This window comes from Malaclemys terrapin, chromosome 1 (genome assembly GCF_027887155.1).
Source record: "Malaclemys terrapin pileata isolate rMalTer1 chromosome 1, rMalTer1.hap1, whole genome shotgun sequence".
Classification (NCBI taxonomy): Eukaryota; Metazoa; Chordata; order Testudines; family Emydidae; genus Malaclemys; species Malaclemys terrapin.
The window spans coordinates 305,201,985-305,225,684 of record NC_071505.1 but is presented as its reverse complement, the minus strand read 5'-3'; the positions used below and the strand labels follow the sequence as shown (position 1 = coordinate 305,225,684).

At 43.6% G+C, this 23,700-nt stretch overlaps 1 protein-coding gene across 3 annotated transcripts in view; it reads left to right on the top strand.

Moving 5' to 3' along the window:
• The window catches only part of FRY (FRY microtubule binding protein), a 422,104-nt gene that overhangs the window by 71,649 nt on the left and 326,755 nt on the right, over positions 1-23,700 (top strand). For 2 of the 3 annotated variants that reach the window (XM_054015336.1, XM_054015335.1), the window contains exon 1: positions 3,098-3,317. The exons of the other annotated variant lie outside the window; for it this stretch is intronic. In XM_054015336.1, coding sequence (XP_053871311.1) covers positions 3,113-3,317 — 205 coding nt within the window. In that variant the 5' untranslated portion in view covers positions 3,098-3,112. Of the gene's footprint in view, positions 1-3,097; positions 3,318-23,700 lie in introns of those variants that run through there. 3 annotated transcript variants of the gene reach the window in all.

Sequence of the window (23,700 nt, the reverse complement as noted above, 5' to 3'; positions counted from 1 at the left end):
ACAAGGCCTTAGATCCAGTATAATCTGGATATGACTTTGAAAGTGGATCATTTTTTAGTTAAGGCAGCTTTAGCTTCAAGTAATGACCAGTCATGAAGGCTCAGGGTAGTTACATAGTTATTGGCCTGAAGGTATTGATATGTTGTTCTGAGCAGTAGATTTTGTTTTTTCTTAAGTTCCTCAAAAATAAACAAACCTTTATCACTGAAATGTTTGGTGAATGTAACAGCCTAGAGCTATAAACTCCTTTCTTTGTGTATTTCTTCACTGCAGAGTTAACCCTGGTGATCAGCACCCAGGTTAACCTAGCTTGTGTGTGAGTGTTTCCAGTGCAAAGGTATACTCAAATTGCTGTATGCACTCTGGGGATGCACTCACTCATGTGAGGCACTAGGACTTTTCTGGATGCTTATCCCATGGTTCTTAGCACTGCACTAAGCTGCACCACTATATGAATTCTTTTGGAAATGCACAGTGGGAGAACTTGTCTGTCCTTTCTAGGCCTGTGTGCAGAAGTGGGTCTAAGACCCAAACACAGTAAACAGCTTCTGTCACACTAGAAGTCTGTCCTCAGCCTCGGTTCCAACCAGTAGCAAGGCATTGATCCAAGACAATGACCCATTCCATCTGTTGGCATTAATGGAACTCTCATTTTGGAAAGAAGCTACGATCTGCAAATATCTTAAGGACCTCTGTTCCCTGAGGCTAGCTACCACCTTCACTTGAATCAGGCTAAAGTTAAATCATCCCAGCTGTCACACTGGGATGTCCAGCCATTTATTTAGTTCTCATTTTTCCTGTTATAAGTGCATGGTGTAAGTAGAACACACCTGGGAGCTTTGATGAACTTTTGGATCCCCAACTATCTGAATCCAGTGATTAAAATTGTTTAAAAGTTCTTAGAATCATGACCCTGTTGACAAATTCTTAAATCTGTGCATCTTGCAAAACAATATGAAAATCCTTCCTTTGAAAGCAGAGGAAATTTTTGAAAGAAAGGAGGAGCCTCTGCAGAGGCAGTGTAATTTTGTCACAGGGCCTGTTTAACATCTAAAGACTGGCTACTGATACTTGTAGAATTGCCACCCTGCTTGTTCACCTACAGCTTATTAAAAGTTGTTGTTATTTCAGCAGTGCAATATCTGCTGGCTTCTCTTTTGCACAAGTTTGAACTTTTCTGGCAGATTCAGTTCACGTGGTTTTGCACCTTCACTCTCATCAACCTTCAGGTTTATATGGACCCCCAAAATAACACACATGTCAGACATGTGAATGGTTTTATGGCAATTGCAATGATACTGACTTTTGATGACTTTCTTTTACTAATGAATTTCGTCTGTGTATTTACAAAACTCTAGCAAAGACATGGGTGTACTCACCCTTCTTTTTCCCTGTGGCAGGGCGACGACTCACTGGCACAGCACATCCTGCTAGTCGTCCAGGGAATTAGATATTTCCAGCCCGGAGCGCCTCTGCAGGCCGGTTGATGTCTCGCCTGCCGCTGGCCCCGTGTCCCTCCCAGTGACCTTTGCCCAGGGGTTCTGTCCACCGCAGTACCTCCTCTGCCTGGGTCTCCCCGCCCAGGGGAACCCCTATCCCCATCTTGCCTCAGTGGCTACTGCTAGTCACCATCTAGCCCCCGCTCCCTGGGACAGACGGCAGACTGTAAACCACTCATCATCGGCAAGGGGGATTGGACCAGCTGCCTCTAGCCTATATCTGGGCTGCCCCTCTGCAGCCCTAGTACCCTTTTGTGAGCCCTTAGCTTGGCCTGCAGCCTGGGGCTTTGCTAGGCTGGAGCTCCTTAGCTCCCTCTGCCCTTCCCCAGCACTGCTCCACCCTAGGTATCCTCCTCAGCTTCCCAGGCAGCCAGATCCTTTTCTCTCAGGAAGGGTCTCTCTCAGTCGCTGGCCCTCAGCCCTCTTATAAGGCCAGCTGTGGTCTGAATGTGGCTGCTTCCCCCAATCAGCCCAGCTTTTCCCCTGCCACAGCCCTCTCCCAGGGCTGTTTTAAGCTCTTCTGGGCAGGAGTGGGGTGACTACCCCGCTACCTTGCCCTTTCTAGAATCCGAAGACAGCAAAAAGATTTTGTTGAAAGGTTTGTGCAAACATCATGTGGTTTCACTGGCAGTGTATCCCTACTTTTTTGTTAAATGGAAATTGTGCATACTCTCTGTCTGTCTGTAAATATGTTCTATATGTACAGAATATATCAAAATAGTTAACTGTTGACTATTTAGGCTGCCACATTTTAACCCTGGCTACAGTTAAGGAATAATGTTATTACTGCTCCTTCCCAATGTCTCTGCTATGTCTGCTGTTTATTAAAATTGTTCTTGGGGCAGGGGTGCGGAGAGAGTGTGTGCAGGTGTGTGTGTGTATATATATGTTAAGAAGCCTAAATAATTACAGATATACCATCTCAGAAACACTATGTTGTTGAGAAAACAGGCCACAGTGGTTCTGAGAGTAGAAACAAAACTAGTACATAAATTGAGCATAAAAAGCTCTGGGGCATTACTCTCAAAATGTGCTCTACTTCTGACCGGACAGTAGCATTCATTCTGAGACAGATGGACACAGGCCCCAGCTAAAAACCCAAACACACTGATCAAATTGTACCTTCCTTTCCCTGACAGATACCTGGAGGGTCTGTGCTTTTTGTTGTTGTTTGTTTAACAGTTGAGCAACAACTTGTTTAGTTTGTCATGCCGATAAAACATTAATGAATTGAACTGTGAAATATCATTGATGAAACATGAAATACAATACCCTATACAGTGGCTGTTAAGCAAATTTTCCCTTTTATGCAGCAGGAGCTTGTGAGTTCAGATTTGTTGAATCTTTCCAGAGATCCAAAACCTTTTAATCTAATGATTTCAGTATGTCTCCTCCGTTGTGTTTAAGTATTGAAAGGAGGGGCTACATGGTAATTCTACACCTGTTTTAGCTCACGCCTATCAACTTGCTAAACTTACCAAACGAGTGCAGAGTTAGGCATGAACATCAGATATTGTTTAGGAGTTTAACCACCAGTTAAATAAGCCTTTGAGTGTGCAGATTTTTATTGTTTGGTCTTATGCTTGGGTAGCTTTACAAATAAGTCTGCTATAATGGCAATTGATGACACCAATTTGTACTCTAGGACTAAGAGTAAACTGAATTCATATCAGACTGATTATAAATCAACAAGACGGAGCAGCCTACCACCAGACCTCCTCCTAGGAAATGACATTAAAGGAAAGTTTCAAAGAAATATTAAGAATTTAGAACCTATACACCCAAGGCGCCCTAAGAAAAGACCTTCTATTTTTCCAGGTAGGACTTGCTATGTTTATTAGTAGATTGGTGCAATACCTCTTTAAACTTTGTGATGATATTTGAGGAGTTCAGTGATTATTAAAAACAATTATTAGATGGACTATGTTCAGTATAAAACCTATCTACAGGTGTTGTCTAAGATTTATAAGCCAGAAGAAATATGGCTGTTGTTTGTAGTACAACAGCATGACACACACCAGTCTAAACTGTAACTAAAAAGACAGCATTCTTGGGGGTTTTGTTTTCATATTGTTTGCTTCGTATGTTAATGCTTACCATTAAAAAATAATTTCCATGTATTACAATGCTTACAATTCTGTATTTACTCCATCAGATTTACAAAGAGCACAGCTAATTAACTATTTATTATAATTTTGAGATATCCAACTTGCACTTTTAATTATTTCAGTGTCTCTTTTTCTTTTTGTGGGGATGTGGGAGAAGCATGGACTTGTTCAGTGAAGCTGGTGGCTTTTATGTAGCCAGAAATTAACACCATTAAATACTCAAATGCATGCTTTGAATTCCTGTCTTGCATTGGAGCCTGAAGATGTTTGTAGTAAATGATTCAGTTTAACCTCTGGTTGTTAAAATTTATTAACAAGCTGGATCTGTATATTTCAGTCAGAATAAATATATACTTTAAAAATCTATAAATAGTGTCTAAAATAAGCAAGATATTAGGAGGAAAATATTGAAGCATCTGTTGCAGAGCAGTATTTGGACCAATTATGAGATTTTTTTTACCAGAGGATTTAAAATGGTTAAAAAAAAATCAATATTTCTGTTCATTCCTGTAGAAACTGGAGGTGTATCTCAGTGAAATAATCAAAGAAATACAATCCTTATTCCAAGGAACAAAACTTGTTTCAGAAAATGTATGTATCTTATTTTCAGCTGAAAAAATCAGATTGTTTTAAATTCCCAAATCCTCTTTGGGGAATGGTGCTGTAATGCAGACATTTAAAGAGCAACTGTTGAGATTTTATTTTTAAAATCATGGGGCGTTTCCCTTTGAGGCTGCTAGAGGGAAAGCCCTGCACATATGGTGAGCTGGACAATCATAATAGGAGCACGGATAAGAGAAAGGACGACCAGATGCCAGAGAAAAGTTAAATTTGCTCAGGGTTTAGAATCTTTAAAATCGAGTTATAGGAATGTTAGGGGCTTCCCGCTTTAATATTTTTGAAAAGTAAAATCGGTTATGAAGCATTTGAACACTAAAGGAAATAAAGCCTTCTTCCCCCCCCCCCTTTTATTTTTGCTCTTAAAAAATACATTTCCTACAATAGCTTTATGTCAGGTGACTCAGGCATGCCCTATAGCTCTACCACTTCCCAGTGCCTGAACCGGTTCTTCCTGAGACAGTGCTGCCTGTGTGACTATCAAACTGTAGTCTCTCTTATCTTTTGTCTCTGTATCTACCCTGTTTTCTTCTTGCCTTTGTTGCATTCTCTTGTTTTCCTCTTTTTGGTTTTCTCTCTTTCTTTCCCCATTGTACCTCTTCTTTGTTCTGCCCTGTCTACCAACTTTTTTCATTTGTATGTAACCATACCCATTTCTTCCTTCTGACCTGATCTTATTCTCTTGTATCCATTCAGTTTTGCTCCTTTTCCTTTTATACCCTCCCCTCACCCCATCCAGGGTGATTCTGGATGAAAGACTACACTTTCTGCTTGCCACTATATTATTTCCCCTTCCTCAAAATCACTCTCACTAGCATTTGTCCTCACACGGTTTGTGCCATCTCAGACTTGAATTCTCTAAAATGCGTTGTGCATCTGGAATGCTGCCACAACGCTTATGACATGCACATGTTACAGTGCACAGTGACTGAAAGGTAATGCAAATTGCTGGCTCCAAGCTGTAGGTGGAGTGGGGTGGAGAAATGGGATCTGTTCCTTCATCTGGAACTTCATCACTCTATATGTAGAATTTTCAGTTGATAAATTTTTAGAAATCTACTGTAAGAAAAATTTTAAAAGCCTTCTCATTGTCACTGATGATTCCTGGTCACGCATGTTGCACATATGCTAAGAAGATTGTCGCTGATGTAAATATATAGAGTAGGATGGAAATGGAATTATACTGGTGATTCAAATGTTCTGCAGTCTGATTTACTGAAGTGTTTCCCCAGACTTCTGAAGGCTGAACGCCCCCTTCAGGAAGGTAAAATCAATAGTGTCCCCTTACTCCAACCTCACCAAGTGTTGTTATATTTTTAATGTAAGCATATTCCGCATCTTCTCCTTCTCTTCCTCCCTTGCAAGTCCTTCACTCCTCCCTGCATCCCAAGGTTTGGGACATGTGTAGATATTCATAATATAAACCTTCCTCTCCTTCCTTCCTTCTTTATGTGCTTTGAGCAGTGAAATAATTAACAATGATGACATTTAAAGGCATTTAAGTTATCACCCCTTAAGATGAATGGGGCACTTCATACATCAGTTCTCTTGTTTCAGACTGTGCAGACTCAGACAGATGTCTGTACCGGTTAGACTCATTTCACATTTTAGTCACAATCATAAGAACTAGAGCCTTTTTTTTATAAATGAAAACTGAAACTCTGGAGAACAACTGATATGTCTGCATGCCTGCCTTCTTTCCCCCTCCTCCAAAGGTAGTCCTTCACACACACACACAGGCAGGAGTGCCCTACACTTTGGGAAACATGGGTTTACTATATGTGCTTCCTGGCTGCAGGATAAAGCGGGGAGGGAGGCGAGAGAAAGGAGGAGAGAAGAGGAGAAAATTGCTTACCACAAGTAAAAGTAATGAATAGGGCCCTACCAAATTCACAGCCATGAAAAATGCATCACAGACTGTGAAATCTGGTCTCCCTCTGTGAAATTTGGTCTTTTTGTTTGCTTTTATTCTATACTATACATAGGGCCCTACCAAATTCGTGGTCCATTTTGGTCAATTTTGTGGTCATAGGATTCGTAAATTTTATGATTTCAGCTATTTAAATCTGAAATGTCATAGTGGTGTGATTGTAGGGGTCCTGACCCAAAAAGGAGTTGTTGGGGGGTCGCAAGGTTATTGTAGGAGAGGTTGCAGTACTGCTACCCTTACTTCTGTGCTGCTGCTGGTGGTGGAGAACTGCCGCTCTCCGGCTGCCAGCTCTGATGGTGGCGCAGAAGTAAGGATGGCAATACCACGACCTCCCTAAAATAACCTTGTGACTCCCCTTGCAACTCACTTTCTGGTCAGGACCCCCAATTTAAGAAACAGTGGTCTCCCCCATGAAATCTGTGTAGTATAGGGTAAAAGCACACAAAAGACCAAATCTCTTGGAGAGAGACCAGATTTCACAGTCGACGCATTTTTCATGGCCATGAATTTGGTGGGGCCCACTGCTTGCCAGCTGTCCAGCTCTAAAGGCAGCACCAGCAGCAGCAGCAGTGCAGAAGTAAGGGTAGCACTACCGCAACCCCCCCTGCAATAACCTTGCGACCCCACCACAACTCCTTTTTGGGTCAGGACCCCTACAATTACAACACCGTGAAATTTCAAATTTAAATAGCTGAAATCATTAAATTTACGATTTAAAAAATCCTATGACCGTGAAATTGACCAAAATGAACCGTAAATTTGGTAGGGCTCCAGTAATGAACCTTGTCAAAGGATTAAAATGAATTAAGACATTTTTTAAAGCAACTGATTTTTCAGTTCTTTGAAATTCAAACTTTTGGAACAATTTTTTCTCTAAAGACTAGGAATTTAACTTTGCAAGATGTATACATATTTTTTTATTGATCTGATTGTCCACCCCTAAATAGTACCAAAAGGTTTTGTAGAATTTATACCTGCAATTAATTTTTTTAATTTGGAACAAAGACCAGTAGATTGAATTGTAACAAACTAAAGGCCCATATGCTGTCCTTGTGCATTGCCAATAGGAATTGCATATTATAATATTGGAGAGTATGTGGCCCCCAAGTGATATCTTATTTTAAACAGTTGAAGTCAAACCCTGTGGGCTTAATTCTGCAGCCTTTTTGCATGCAAAATTCCCATTGGTTTCATTGGGAATTAAGGACCATATTCAATGTAATGAAAGTCAGAAAGAGTTTTTATATTGACTTGTTTGTCTGTCTATCTTAGGGTTTTTATACTGCTGTCCATCACGATAACATCTGAGCACCTCCCATGTAAAATCAGTAGCAATAGAGGAATTCTTAGTAGACTTCATTGAGTTTCTCACTCTTCTTCCTTCTCAGAGTAAAGACTCTGCTTGGGGTGGGGGGTTTTTGTGGTTCAATTTTGTTTGATTTATTTATTTTGATTTTTTTGGGAGTTGGAATGGGCACTAAATGGATAAAAATGCTGCATGCCCTTCTTTAATAATGTGTTATACTCCTATAGAAGATACTAGTCAACCCACAAATCTTCCACTGGCATTAGCAAATGATTGATCAAATTGGTAGGATTGCTGAACACAAGAATGATATCACTTAAGAAGCACTGTAGATTCGCATCCTGAAAATTTCAAAACTTCAAGTTGCAGAGTTGCTTTTCTGTGTATGTATGCTTAATTCGAGAGTAAATCTAATGATCATATCAATGATCGACTAATAATGATGACAGGAAAACCCTGTACTAAATTCACCATATATATTACAAATCCTGACTGGCAACAATGATCAGAATATTTAGTCTAATAGTGTTTGAGTGCCTGGTAATAAAGAATGTAGTGTAACAAGGACTCTCCTATCCATGCTGAGAACTGTGCTAACATATAGTTCTTTATGTGTAGTGTAGACAGGCCCTAGAGATTCTAATTAAACTTTACAGTTAACATCTATTAATATGGATGGAGGAATCCATGCCCTAAGAGCTATTGGTTCAGTATGACCAGATCTGAGCTGATAGGACTGATTCTATATAGCAGCCCTTGATGCAGCCTTTGTCTGGATGGTATCTTATAAAAAAAATGAATGGTGTATTGTCTTATTTTGAAGACCATTAATAAATGATGAATTAGTAAACTGTTAAAAGCCATCAGTACTTTTACATCACTTAGAGAGGAGTGATGTCATGTCTCAACTGAAGTCAATCACGTGGCATATGAAGAAGTGAATGTGTTTGACATACTGTTCAAACCCTGAGGAGGGCAGTTGTCAAAACATTGGTTGACTTACTGTTAAGGCTACGATTTAGTCACAGGTATTTTTAGTAAAAGTCATGGACAGGTCACGGGCAATAAACAAAAATTCACTGCTCGTGACCTGTCCATGACTTATACTAAAAATACCCCTGACTAAATCTTAAGGGGGTTGCTGCTAGGGTTGGGGGGAACATATTGGAGGCTGCTTCTTGGGGGTGAGCATCTAGGGGGCTAACCAGGGGGCCGCTGCTGGGGGGCAGCAGCTGCACCAGCTGCCCGAGGACCGCGGCTAGCAGCGCCTGCACCGGCCACCTAGGCACTGCTCCTGGGGGTCTCTGGGGAAGCAACTACTCTGGTAGACTGGGGACTGCTGCCGGGGGCCTCTGGCAGCTGCAGAGCCGCTCCAGCAGTGGCCGGTGTGGCTGTCCCCGGAGCCAGCTGCTTGGGTGGCCCTGGGTCAGCCACACTGGCCCCCGCAGAAGTCTGCAACCTCCGTGAAAGTCACGGAATCTGTGACTTCCACAGCTCTGTGACAAACACGGAGCCCTACTTATAGTCATCCTCCTTCTAATTTTAAAGATCTGCTAAAATCAATTGAAAGGGTGTGTAATGTAATGTGCTATGCAATTTCTTTGACGGGACAACTGGTATAGTCAGCACATCTTATTATCATATTCATATGATCTCGGAAACATGCGAATAACAGACTTGTGTCGTGAAAAGACACAGAATAAAACAAGTAAATGTCAGTTTTAAAGTTTCCACCTTGCTATTTCTATAGCTATATGCTCTGTGGGACAGATTTTCAACAGTGCTCAGCAACTAGTGCCCATAGTGAACTGTGGGAACTACTTGCAGCTCTTCTGGCCACTTCATTTAGGCCTTTAAATAGGAACTGAGTTCCATTGAAAATCTGGCTCTTGAACTCACCTTGTGGTGATCTTTTTTTTTGAACCTCACAGTATGTGGAGCCTTTAATGCTGTTTGACTAAGGCCTGGTCTACACTGGGGGGGGTTGATTTAAGTTACGCAACTTCAGCTACGTGAATAATGTAGCTGAAGTCGACGTACTTAGACCTACTCACCGCGGTGTCTTCACTGTGATGAGTCGACTGCTGACGCTCCCCTGTCGACTGTGCCTGCGCCTTTTGCGGCGGTGGAGTACAGGAGTTGATGGAAGAGCGATCAGGGTCGATTTATCGCATCTACACTAGACGCGATAAATCGACCCCCGCTGGATTGATCGCCGCTCGCCGATCTGGCAGGTAGAGTAGACATATCCTAACTTGTTTGTTTGGGAAGACAGAAGGAGCAGAAAAGGGTATGGAAGTGTCTGCTTCTCCCAGGACCATGCATGCCTCCATAACTGCGCCTTGTCTCCATGACTCAGACTTTGTTTTCGCTGCCAGAAGAGGTGTGTTTTTACTGTGGGATAACTTAACACGCATTAGCTGTCCCACTGGAAATACATAGTGGTGACAAGGAACTATAGTTTTACTGCAGGTTAAACTAGGCAAGGTCATTCATGGATGGGTATATAGTGTTGACCGTGCCTGCTAACTCTCTGTAAAAATTACAGATGCATTGTGTCCACTAGGATTTTATAGCTGGATAGCGAACATGTTAATTATCCCACTGTAAACTCCCACCACCATTTTTGTAGTGAAAATGTAGTAGCTTCAGTTAAACAGCAATCCTGAAGTGATCCCTCAAGGCAGTATAAGTAACGCACTTCTAATGTTAAGACCAGTTTATAATTTTAAAAGTGTCATTGTCTAAAATAAATAAATTGACCTGATGCAATATGTATTCAGGAACTAAAATATGTAAATGTAATATAAGAAAGGAAGGTTTTAATTAGAACAATATACAATATTCAATGACTTTGGGAATGCTGTAAGTAAAGAAATGATATTGTTTGTTCGACATTGGGATAGAAATGTGAATTTTCTTTTGATAGCTAGTCATGCTCGTTGGGGGAGAAGTTTTTCACAATCTAGTTACTTTTAATAAGGATGCTACAAATTGTAAATATAATACATGATTTAAAGAAGACATAATGTAATATTCTCATTTTATTAAGTTATGAATAATCCTACTTCCTGTTTGACTAAATCTGTACTAAGTTAAAAGTAGTTATGTCATTTCTAAAACCCCGATACGGCATTGTGATCTGTGTTAGGTGGATTGCTGTGCATGCGAAGGCCTGTTGGCTTCAATGGGGCAGTGCGCCAATGCATAATCAAGTTCAGGATGATGGACAGTAGTTGTAATTTAAGGCCTAATCCCACAAACAGCACCAGGCAGAGAAAGCAGAGGGGAGACAGGACTTGCTTCTCCCAAAGGTCTCCACACGGTGGAGGAGGTACGCAGGGTTATGTGCCTCTCACCCCGGATTTCTGCAGGGTTTGCTGGCCTCGCTCGGTCATCTGGGCCCTCTCCCTGCACAGCAGCTGCCAGAGCCGGCAAACTGTGCCCTGCGGGGAAAGGCAGGCCGGAGCAACTGCTGGGAGCTGCAGGGAGGGGCCACTGCTTTCCTGGAGAGACAGAACAAGAAGCAATAGTCTCAAGTTGCAGTGGGGGAGGGTTTAGGTTGGATATTAAGAAACACTGTTTCACTGGGGGGGGGTGTGAAGCACTGGAATGGGTTACCTAGGGAGGTGGTGGAAGCTCCATCTTTAGAGGTTTTTAAGGCCTGGCTTGACAAAGCCTTGGCTGGGATGATTTAGTTGGTGTTGGTCCTGCTTTGAGTAGGGGATTGGACTAAATGACCTTCTGAGGTGAAGGGGGCAGGCTTACCTGGTATGGGACCTGACTTGAGCTGTTCCGGGGGCGACCGAACCTTTAAATTGTGTCCCCCTACTATCAGGAGGTAAGGGTCATCTCTCACTAGTTAATTTAAAGTTAAGAAACCAGTTGGAAGTTAAAAAAGAAGGAAAGCTTGTTTTCCTCTTCTAGCCGATGAATGAAAATTAGGTGTGGGAGGATCTACTAGTATTAAAATCTTGAAGGGCATGGTGACCAGAAACAAGTCAGTTCAATTCACTAACTACAGATAATACTTTCTTTGTTTAATAAATCAGTTTTGAATGCAAAACATGTATTGCTGAGAAAAAATAAGCTTATGTTTAAGGTAATTTATTTAATACAAATTATTAAAATGCTGTTTGTGCATTTTAATTGAATTCCAATTTCCATCTAAATAGTTTTACACAAATTGCAAGTAAAAAATTAATCTAGTAATTAAGAAATGCATCATTCACCACTTTCTAACCTAAAAATGTAAACAACTAAAAATCTGAATAAATGTAAATTAAGATGTATAATTTCCTAAATAAATATGTGTGGATACACTATATCTTCTGGGTTAGAAAAATGAAGCACCAAGTTTAGTGTAAATATTACTCTTAAGGAAATTCTACACCACTGCACAGGCACAGAATTCATGTTCCCTGCATATTTCTTTGCTTCCTCTCAGAAAAATAGCTTTTGATAGGGAAGCAAAGGGAAGCTGCAAGAGTGGTCACACCCCTATCCCCAGGTGGGCAGGTATGTCGTTTTGGGCTCCTGGAGCAGCCAGCAGAGAGAGAACTCACTTGGGAGGGGAGGAGCATGAGGCTGGGGACTCCCCCATACCCAGACACCCCTGCCGAGCCTCACCGCCCTCTGCATCCACAACTCCACCCTAAGCCCTCTGCATCCCCACCCCACCGAACCTTATCCCCTGCATCTGAAGCCCTCTTGCACCTGCCCTGCCAAGGCTCCCCACCCGCACCCGGCCCTCCATAGCCCCACCCAGGGCTGGAGGCGTCCCGACCTGTGGCTCGTACCCTGTGCCGGGCTCAGCTGCTAGTCCCAGCTGGGCTGGGTGTGGGGGAGGAGTGCACTTCCCCTGCACAGAGTGGCTGGAGTAGGGTCAGACCCCCCCACCCTGAAACCTCACCCAACTCTGCATTCCCTTCCCCCGCTTCCTGTTTCCATTACTCCTCAGCCACAGGGCAGTGGGTCACTGTACGGGGAGCTGCTCCCCCATCCACCCAGCCCCTGTGCATCTGGATCCCCCGTATACCCAGACCCTGCCACCAAGCCTCATCCCCCACATCCAGAGCTCCCTCACTGAGCTCCCCGCACCTGACCCCACATCCCTGGCATCCAGAACCCACCCTATATACAGACCCCCACCCCTTCACCCAGACCACCCCCGCTGTGCCCCCCACACTTGAACCCTCATCCCAACAAGCTCCACTCCCTATGCACTTGGACCACCCTGACGAGCCCCCCACACCTGGACCGCAATCCTACTGAGCCCTAACCAGCTGCACCAGGACCACTTCCCCAGCACCTAGACCCCCCTGCCGAGCCCCATTCCCTCATACACACCCCCTGAGCTGAGCCTCATCACCCCTCTCCCAGACCCCCCTTGCTGAGCCCTAACCACCTTCACCTGGACCCCCCTCCCCGCAGAGTCCATTGCCCCTGCACTTGGACGCCCCCCCCAATGAGCCTCTGTGCATCCAGATCCCTCCCCACACCCAGACTCCCCACTGAGCCACCCGCACCCAGATTGTCCCACACAAAACCCTTTCACCCCACACCTGGACCCCCCACACTAAGCCCCTCCACACTTGGATCTTGCTCGGCTGAGCCTGCCTGCACACACTGGGTACATCTGGCGTGGAGGGGAAGGGCCCTGAGGTGTTTCTAGGTTGGGGAAGGCCTGGCCTTTGCACTGAATCAGGGTTGGGTGCAGCCTCGCCACCAAGTCTGTGTCCTGGAAGGCAGGGGAAGGGAGCTGTAGGGTGATCTCCCACCTCCATGCAGCCAGTGGCCTGTGCTTCCCACTGCCATGCTGGAGCCTCTACATTTATTTATTGACAAATAAAAGTTGCAGAATTTTTCAGAATTTTAAAATATTGTGTGCTGAATTTTTGGTGCAGAATTCCCTCAAGTGTAAAATATTATGTTTAATTGCAAATCAACTTGTAATGGTTTCCAACCAGTGAGAATGAGCCTTTCTTTTAGAAAATACTTAAAAAGTACAAATTAAAAGCATAATTAAAATCAATTATTTAAATCAAGTAGTTCTGCTTGCTGATTTAAAATAATTGCTTTGATTTAAATCAATCCATCCTCGGTCTCCTTCTCCCTTTTCTTCTCCTTTTCCCCTCCAAAACTGGAGAAGTAATTCATGTGCTTCAGTGTATCCCCATTTTATATTTGGGAAACTGAGACATAGAAGTGACTTGTCCAAGCGCACACAGGAACACTTTGAAAGAGCCAAAAGTAAAACCAAACTCTCCTGACCCAAGACTCATTGTCCTCTAAACGTTTTATAGCTACATTTTCTGCTAAAGGAAAAAAATTGTTAAATAAACTGATATTTTCCACACTTCATTAGCTACTTCATAGTAAACTTGCTTTAATTCAAACCATTTTCTTTTCTGTTTTATTTAATTAGGGTTACCATATTTTAAGTGTCCAAAAAGAGGACACTCCACGGGCCCCGCCCCTTCCCAGCCCCGCCCCAACTCCACCCCCCCGGACGCTTCGCCCCCCCCACCCCACCCCCTCCCCTGCTTCCCGCGAACATTTGATTTGCGGGAAGCCTGAAGCAGCAGGCAAGCTGGGGCGGGGGGGCGCGGCCCAGTCCGCCCCCCCCGGCCGAGCGGCTACCTTCGGCGGCTGGCCCAGGCCAAGAGGCTCTGGCCCCGGTGTCTCTCGCCCGGCTTGGCTCGGGCCCTGGGGCGCCGGCCCCCAGCCGAGCACCGCCGGCCCCCGGCCCGGCCCCGCACCGCCGGCTTCAGGCCCCGGCTCCGGGCCAAGCACCGCCCGGCCCCCGGCCGAGCACCGCCTGGTCCCGGCCCCAGGCCGAGCACCATCAGGCCCCGGGCCCTGCACCGCTGGCTCTGCACTGCCGGGCCCGGCCCGGCCCCCGGGCTGAGTACCGCCGCCCCCGGCCAAGCACCGCTGGGCCCGGCCCCCGGCCGAGCACCGCCGGCCCCTGGCTCCACACCGCCGGCCCCCGGCCCCATTGTTATAGAATGACAATTATAGCTGTATAAAGGTGTTAGTTAGAAATTAGAGAGAAACATGGGAATTTGAAACAAAAACATGGAAAACCATGCTCTTATTAAAGTTAAATAATAATTTTAATTAATTTCAAATACAGTAACTGTATAGTAGTTAGTAGACAGATATTTATAGTTCATTTTTAAAAGTACATGTTCAGAAGTCCTAAACAATAAAATCTTTTCCATCTGTTTGCTCCTGATGTACTTTAGGAGTGTAGATTCCACATAAAAATGTACATACTCTTCATCCACAAAATAGTGTTATCATGCTAATATGACAGAAAATTTGTCTGAATTACATTTTTATAGAGTTGATAAACTCTGGAGTATTTCATTAAACATCAGAAATATTCATCCCTCTCAAAATTTTAAAGGAATACTTCTGGAGTAATGAAAACACCTACGGCAAACAAAATGCTTTTTAAAGAAGTAGACTTAAGGGTTATCTTAGTGCTGCTTGTTTAACCTTCTTCCTAACCTTTGTGATTTGTCCTTCGTTTTTCTGTTGGTTTTTTTAATCTAATCTATGTGGATAGTGAGGGGAAAATTTGGCTTTTATACCTCATGTTGACAGTTGCATAGGGCTATATACTACAAGTTAATCATTTGGTGTTTACTATTTGTATAGTACTTGCTTACTTGTAGGCTTGCTGTATGTATATGGCAGGTAGCTATCTTATCAGAGCTGTTGATCAGTCACATGGCCTTGTACCTTCAATAAGTAAACCTGATCCAAGTTAAATAACCAGATGATCTTATAACCCAAAGAATACAAGTTTTCAGTATTTTCTTTTTTTTATTTCTTTAGTGTATATTACCTCCCTCAAATTTTAAGCAAAAAAAGTTTATTAAAAGCTATGGTTTCAGGAATTTCTAAAAATATTTTATTTTTTTATTTTCAAAAATAAATGCACAAATGAAATGCAGTAATAAATAAAAATTCTCTCTCTTTAGGTTCAAATACTCCTTTGCTTGTATTATTTTAAATAAATATATTGTTTAATGGAAGATTAACGTGTAATAGAATCTATGCTAGGTAATACAGACTGCTCAGAAAAAGGTTACTGGAATTACCTGCAGTTAGCTGGAAGGACAGATGTATTGCTTGTCAAGATAAATATGTTCTGACACAGTTGTGTGAAGAAGCCTTTACAGTACCTAGTGTGCATTAACAATGCCTAGCTCTAGACTGATCTATTTGTGTTTCACTTTTAAAATAAGTAAAGTTCACCAGATGTATCCCACATTCTGAAAGTCCTTATTCCTACAAAACTATGGTTAGTTTAGAAAAAAATTCTGTTGGGGAAAACTTATTTTGTTGGGATTGGCTTTGGAATCAGGTCCTAAACCTGAGAGGTGCCGAGCATCCCCAGCTGCCTTTGAGTTTATTGGGAGTCATGGCTGCACAGTGCCTCTGAAGATGAAGACCTTTAAGTTGAATTATTTTTTGGTGTAAGGTACACAGGTTTCTGGCTGCTTTACAATGTTGAAAGCATATTGAGGGCAAGGCATCACTACATGTTGATGCTGCAGTTTCTGAAACACTATGAGCCTCTGTCTTTGTTTTTTTCTTTTCACTATTCACTTGAGTGGTAATTTTCTTTTTAGAGTAAACTACCTCCTCCCCCATTTCCCCCCAGAAAGTGTTAGTTCACATTGATCAATAGTATATGATACACTTTAATCATTCCCTTTTAAAGACCTTGGGTGGGATTTTCCAAAGTGCCTAGGTGATAAAGGAACACAGGTTCCATTGACTTTCACTGGGATGTGTGCACCTCTGTTGCTTAGATGCTTTTTGAAAATCCTCTGCCCTCTTCCTATTATGGCATATATGTGTTGCTGTTTGACAGTAGAATAACACATGACTCAGATTTATAGTAGTTTATCCTGTTGTTATATTCATAAATTACATGTTAAATTGTATTTTTTTTTATTTAGCATAGAAAATGTCACAAGTTGGCCTACTCCCCATCTCTGGACAGATAACAATTTATTGTGAATGGACCCAACCCTGAATCCTCTAAGCCCCTCTGGGCCTGGGTGCAGATTGGTCACTGTTCCTAGCTTTGGGTTTCCCTTTGTCTGATACCTTTCTTGGGCAGTGGGACCCTGCAGTCCAGCTGCCTTAGACCCCCAAATAAGTGTCCCAGCCCTCCTGTCCCCGTGCTCCCTTGCAGTTCCATCATGCTGAGGTGCTCTGAGTTTTTATTTTATAACCCCTTCAGGGACAATATAGCAAGCAAGCAAGGAAGACAAGCTTAGCAAAATAATTTCTTAACCACAGACATTTTATTCTTAAAAGCAGTACAAAGTTACAGAAACAACCAAATCCTGACTGCAAACCTCCCGCGCGCCCTCCCCACCCCCTGCCGCAATTAAGAACTCTCAGAAGGGGTGACATCAGTGTTGAGTAATCATCCTTCCACTAGGGAGCCCTTCCTGCTTTCTTAGGCTAGTCTTCTTGCATGTGGTGGTGGTCAGCTGCTTGTTCAGAAAAGCGCACCCCTATTTGAAAATAGCCTGTCTCCCCCTTTGGCCATATTCTTCATCTTGGGAGTTCCGGGCTCCAGACTCTTCTGCTCAGTGGCTTCTGTGTAGACAGTCATTCAAAGTCAATAGCCCTTTGACTTGATGACTCTGTCATAGCTTTTCAGACATAATCTTTCCATTGGGTGTCAAGTCCTTGCTACAAAATGGATGTTCTAATCCACAAAGGAGCTGGTAATACAACATAAAAGTCCCACTCCAAAGTGAAGATTGCAATATCAAGGAGAACTCCTGAAACAAAATGGAGTTCACCACACAATATGGAGTTCACAGTTTGACACATGTATATCCCCATTCTGTTTCACTGAAAATAATGCAAAAAAGAATTTATGTGAAAAATGTGTTTGTGTGTCCTCTTCTAAATTAATTCCATTGTCAGGAGTTCTGAGTTTCTCTTACAAATGCCAGTAATTATTGAGTTTAATTTATATCATTCTTCATCTTGTATCTTTAAAGACGGGAGTAGAATAATATTAAAGTTTGCCTTTACAAACCTGTTTTCAGAGGTGCCAAAGACAATGTAAGAATATTGTATTCTTTAAACTTATCCCCTTGCTAAAATCTTACTTCATGAACTAAAAGCATTAGGAGAATATCAGGTTTCAGAGTAGCAGCCGTGTTAGTCTGTATCCGCAAAAAGAAGAACAGGAGTACTTGTGGCACCTTAGAGACTAACAAATTTATTAGAGCATAAGCTTTTGTGGGCTACAGCCCACTTCTTCGGATGCATATAGAATGGAACATATATTGAGGAGATATATATACATGTTTCGGATGCATATAGAATGGAACATATATTGAGGAGATATATATACATGTATGTATGTATATCTCCTCAATATATGTTCCATTCTATATGCATCCGAAGAAGTGGGCTGTAGCCCACGAAAGCTTATGCTCTAATAAATTTGTTAGTCTCTAAGGTGCCACAAGTACTCCTGTTCTTCTTTTTAGGAGAATATCAGTTATTTAAAAAAAAAATTAACCTGAATATATGTTGAGCACAATCCTGAAAGAAATATCAATGGCTGCCTAGCCCAGTCCCAGAAAATCTCATGTACTGTGTGCTGGTGGGGTAAAAAGGCTGTGCAGAAAGTAGTTGCAGAGCAGCTAGGCATATCTATGAGTTTTCAGTTTCTGCACACTTGGACTCCTGTGCTGGGCCCATCTCCCAAAGTCGGGCTGGCCGCCGCAGCCCTGCACATCCCAAATTCCCCGCTCCCACCTACCCCTTATTCCCCCCCAGGCCACCACCTCACCTTATACGTGCATCTTCTCCAGGCACCTAATTAGTGGAGCCATACCTGCGCGGCTCCACTAATTAGGTGGGTGGCCCTTCATTCGCTCAAGTGCGGTCGCCCAGGCGCGCACCTTAGAGGGAACTATCCGTGCACCACTTGAATGGAGCTCGCGGACTACTGGTGGTCCATGGACTACGGTTTGAGAACCGTACAGTAAGTGTATGCAAGTCCTGGGTTGAGTATGCATGGATACCATGTGTATAATGCAAGGATGGATAATATTAGAATAGCTGCTAAATAGCGGCTATAGTCACTCATAAATTTTAATATTTTAGAATTAGCACTTTGGGCTAACTAAAAATAGGATATATATAGTAGTAGTCTGGTATGGCGCTGCGCTAGCAGAATAGCTTCTAGTGCAACTTCCTCCAGCAGAGATAGTGAAGAAATGGTATTATCTTCATTGATACTGTTTTCCCTTTTGTTCACTTTTTAAAGCAATTCTGGCCCATGAGAGATGTTCTCCATTTGATAATTATGAAAAATCACTGTAATTTGGATTTGCATTGTTATTTTATGGTTTGTTCATATTTATAAGTCCCTACTGTGATAATGATATCTTCTAGTTTTCAGGAGACTATTCAGAGTCTGCTGCCTAGGATGACCTTCTGAAATGTTTTTTTTATTTGGAAAACTTTTTGTAAAGAGACAAAAACACATTTCAGATTTTTTTTAGATAATCATGATATATAAGAGTGATTGTGAACTGGAAAAAATGATTTAAGATATTGAGAAGGGATATGTATATACATACTGTGAACACTGATGTTTGATGTTTGCTTAAACTACTTGTTATTTATTACTATTATTATTAAGATTAACTGTTCAATGTTATTTATACACACCTCCTTTCCCTCAGTACAGATGCCAGATACTGGAAGGATAGGATGTATTCAGTTTATTTTATATATTATAAATGTATTTCATTATGAAGAGCACTTTCCCGATCGTGTTTTCAAAAGTGTTAAGTATTCAGTGTTAGTTTTAAGCTGGATCTGGCATGATGAGGCCACTGCTTGGAGTTCCCTTTCTGTAGCTCTAGGGAAATAATTTAGAAATAGAAAAATTATATATAATGTTAAGTTTAAGTTGAAACATTTGTGGTATTCATAATACATGATTTTGTATCTTTGAGGTTGCCGTATGTAACAAATACAGGGGAAAATACACTCCCGAGGCACAAAAGTGCACATTACACACCATGTGCCCATGGAGCATCTACACTGAAGAAATGGTGAATCAGTAGTAGGGTTACCATATTTGAATATAGAGAAAAGAGGATACTCCACAGGGCCCCGCCCCCGCCCCAACTCCGCCTCTTCCCCGCCCCCATTCCAACCCCTTTCCCAAAGTCCCCACCCCAACTCCGCCCCCTCCCCTGAGTGCCCGCATTCCCCCTCCTCCCTCCCAGCCACGCAAAACAGCTGCGTGAGCGCTACTGGCTTCACGGTTTGCTGGGCAGCCCCCATACCTCCAGACCCTGTGCCCCCGGCCGGGCGCTTCCCCAGCACAGCAGCAGCCAGAGCCTGGAAGGGGAAGCGCCCGGCCGGGGGCGCAGGGTCTGGAGGTATGAGGGCTGCACGGCAAACCGTGAAGCTGGTAGCGCTCGGGCAGCTCGGCTCTTCAGCAGCCGCTGCCACTGGGGGGAATCCGCCTGCAGCTCGCAGCCTGCCGGAGCCCACTCTAAGGTAAGCCCGGGACTGGGGCAGGGATGCCGGCAAAGCTGGAAGTATTTTCCCGGACATGTTCAGCTTTTTGGAAATTCCCCCCAGACGGGGATTTGAGGACTAAAAGCCGGACACGTCCAGGAAAATCTGGACATGTGGTAACCCTAATCAGTAGATCTCTTAGTTAGGGTGACCCCATCTTTTCTGAGGCTAGTCCTGCTCTTCTCTAGACACAACTGGCTGATTCCTGCCCCCTGCACAGCGGGTTTGTGCATAGCAGACTTTCTGCCAGTAGGCCCCAAAGCCTGGATGCTGGCAGTTTAACCCTCGCAGAACCAAAGGGGTGAATTGGGTTGATTGTATTTAAGATTCCTAATATAATTTCTCATCTATAGATCTGTTAAAGATTTTATGTTGAAAGGTAAAAATTTGGGCCTAAACCAACTTTAAAATTATTGTAATACAATGAAGATCCTTCGATCTTAAATGTACCATTCAGTTGCTGAATTTCTAAATAGTTATTTTAGTGAAATCCAAAAATACAAACGAATAGAGCTCTTTCTCCAGCAACTGCTTATTAATATCATTATTTTATTATATAGACAGATGGGTACATTAGCATAAATGTTTTAATATAATTGTATAGAAAATGATTAATGATGCTAATAGAGGGGGTTAAATCAGTGGTTCTCAAACTTTTGTACTGGTGACCCCTTTCACATAGCAAACCTCTGAGTGAGACCCCCCCTAAAACATTAAAAACACGTTTTTATATATTTAACACCATTATAAATGCTGGAGGGCAAAGCAAGATTTGGTGTGGAGGCTGACAACTCGCGACCCCCCATGTAATAACCTCACAACCCCCAGAGGGGTCCCGACCCCCAGTTTGAGAACCCCTGATTTAAATGATTAATCTATTACAGTCTATGCAACTGTGTACGTCTAGGATGTTCAGTACACGTCCTGGAAACTGGGTCTGGTACCTTGAATACTTTGATGTGTTTTACCAATTTCCAAAACATCTTAATCTGGATCCAGACCGTCAGTTAGTACCTGAGAGCCATCAAAAGGCCTTTACTGTGTTGCCTGGTTGCACTGAATTGCTCCAGATCAACTGAAAGTTATAGGCTCAATGGAGGAATTAAAGGATGAAATTCTATGGCCTGCATTATGATGCAGGTGGTCAGACTAGATGAATCATAATGGTCCCTTCTGGATTTAATCCTATGAATCTGTGAATTGACATCACGGGAAGCAGTGCCTCTCACAATTAGTAACTAGAGTGCTTAATAGTGTTGCTTCTGGAAATAACAAATAGCTCAGCACTAAAAAGTGCCTTAAAAGAATCTTCCTCATGCATGCAGATTAGAGTTGTTGGGAAATTTTGTTGAAAATGCAATTTCTCTGAAAAGTATATCTTTTAAATTATCATAAACATTTTTTCTCTATTTTCCGACCATCTCTGGGGTGACTGCATGAGCATGCACACTTTTGGCGTTACCATTTGTGATTAATGCACTAACGCCAAACTCATGTCAATAAAATTTTATACCACACTGTACTGTCTTGTGTTCCTATGTATAAAATGCAGTTGGAATCACACACACTTAGTCTGACATGGTTCCTAATATGTGCATACCCCCCTCCCAATAGTTCTGGGTTTTGTGGGATTGTCCCACTTTGACCTCCAAAGCCTTCTGTCCTGGTTGAAGCAGTTCCTGACCCACAGGGCTGTCTGGGCTCAGCTCCCTGATCCAGGTGTCACAACCTGGCCCTGCTCACATAGGTCACAGCACCGCTCAGATTTGGGCCCAGCCTGAGTGGTGCTGCGACTTCAAGTGCCAGGGGCCAGGTCGCAGCGCACAGAGTGGGGAACTGAACCCTGCTATCCCCATGGGGCAGGAGGCACAGCAGCCACTGCTGCAGGATGAGCGAGAGAGGGTTCGCTCTGCAACTGCCCTCCCCCAGCCTGCCATCACCTGATCCTCCCCCTGACCCACTCCCTTGGAGCAGGACTTGTCCTGCTTTAGCCCCTCGGAATGTTTGGAGGTATGTATGTGCAGAGTCCCAGTGTGTCAAAATGATATTTTACTCCTAAAACTAAAATGCTGAATCAAAATAACATATATTTCCGTAAAAAGAAAAAAACCCACAGTTTTTTCTCCCGAGCAAAAAGCTGTAGTGTGATTTAGTGCTGGAACTGTAATCTTATTGTAACAGGAAAATAGTCTTGGGCTAGGTCTACACTACCCGCCTGAATCGGCGGGTAGAAATCGACCTCTCGGGGATCGATTTATCGCGTCCCGTTGGGACGCGACAATCAATCCCCAAATCGACGCTCTTACTCCACCAGCGGAGGTGGGAGTAAGCGCCGTCGACAGGAAGCCGCAGAGGTCGATTTTGCCGCCGTCCTCACAGCGGGGTAAGTCGGCTGCGATACGTCGAATTCAGCTACGCTATTCACGTAGCTGAATTTGCGTATCTTAAATCGACTCCCCCCTGTAGTGTAGATGTAGCCTTGCACTGTTGGAGCAGTTTTAACTTCATAAAGATTTCATTCTATACTGATGATGCATTTTCAGCTTATCAAATTAGTTGGTGTCTAGTGATGACTCTCCTGACCTGTGTAGAAGAGAGGTTCAGGCAAAAGTCATACATTAGTGACCTGTTGGGAGTCCAAAGGATACAGTGTCACTGAGCACTACTGCAATTGATACAGCTCAAATTCCATGTCCAGAAACTGAATTCTGTTCCAACACTGGCTCTGATGGCAGTATGGCTCCTAGTGAGCCTTTACATCCACAAAGCATTAAAGAATTGTTGATTTTTTTAAAAAAAAAATAATAGATTTTTTTTAATTTAAATTAAATATATTTTTCTTCTTAAAAATAAACCTTACTTAAATTTATATTTGAAATTGACATCCTATGTTAAGGTCTAAGCTTACAAAAATCTGTTGAAATTATTTAAATCGGCGGTCCCCAAACTTTTGATGGTCGTGCCCCCCCTTACTCCTGTCTATGGCTTCCCCACAGCCCTTCCCCCCCCACCCCCGGGCCAGGAGCAGGGCAGTGGCTGCAGGGGGGGGGACACAGAGGTAAGTGGGCTGAGGCCGGGACCACAGCTGGGGATGGGTCTGTGGTCGGGAGTGGTGCCACCAACAGGGGCCAAGGCCAGGGGCAGGACCGGAGCTGTAGCCAGGCTGTGATGGGGGCCAGCAGCCAGTCCCACGGCCAGCTATGGCTCCGCTCCCGGCCTTGCTCCCAGCCTTGGCCCCAGGCTGGGAATGGAACCATGGCCAGCGGCTGAGGCTGGGAGCTGGCTCAGGACCAGGAGCAGAGCTGCAGCTGGGCCCTGGTGGGGGCCGGCAGCTGGGCCCATGGCCAGGTGCGGAGCCAAGGCTGGGTACAGGCCAAGGTCAGGGCTGGGAGCTGGGGATGCTGCTGGGGGTGGGGTCAGAGCAGAGCTGGGGGCGGGGAGGGTCTGGGTAGTGCTCCCTCCTCGCCCCCTTGGGGCTGGTCTGGGCTCCACTGAACCCTCCCAGACACCTCCATGCCCCCCCGGGGGGGGGCCTGCCCCACACTTTGGGGACCTCTGATTTAAATAAATATAATATACTTTAATATGCTGCATCAATGAGCCCTCCTCAAATTTTAATGAGATAAAGGGTGCTTGTAG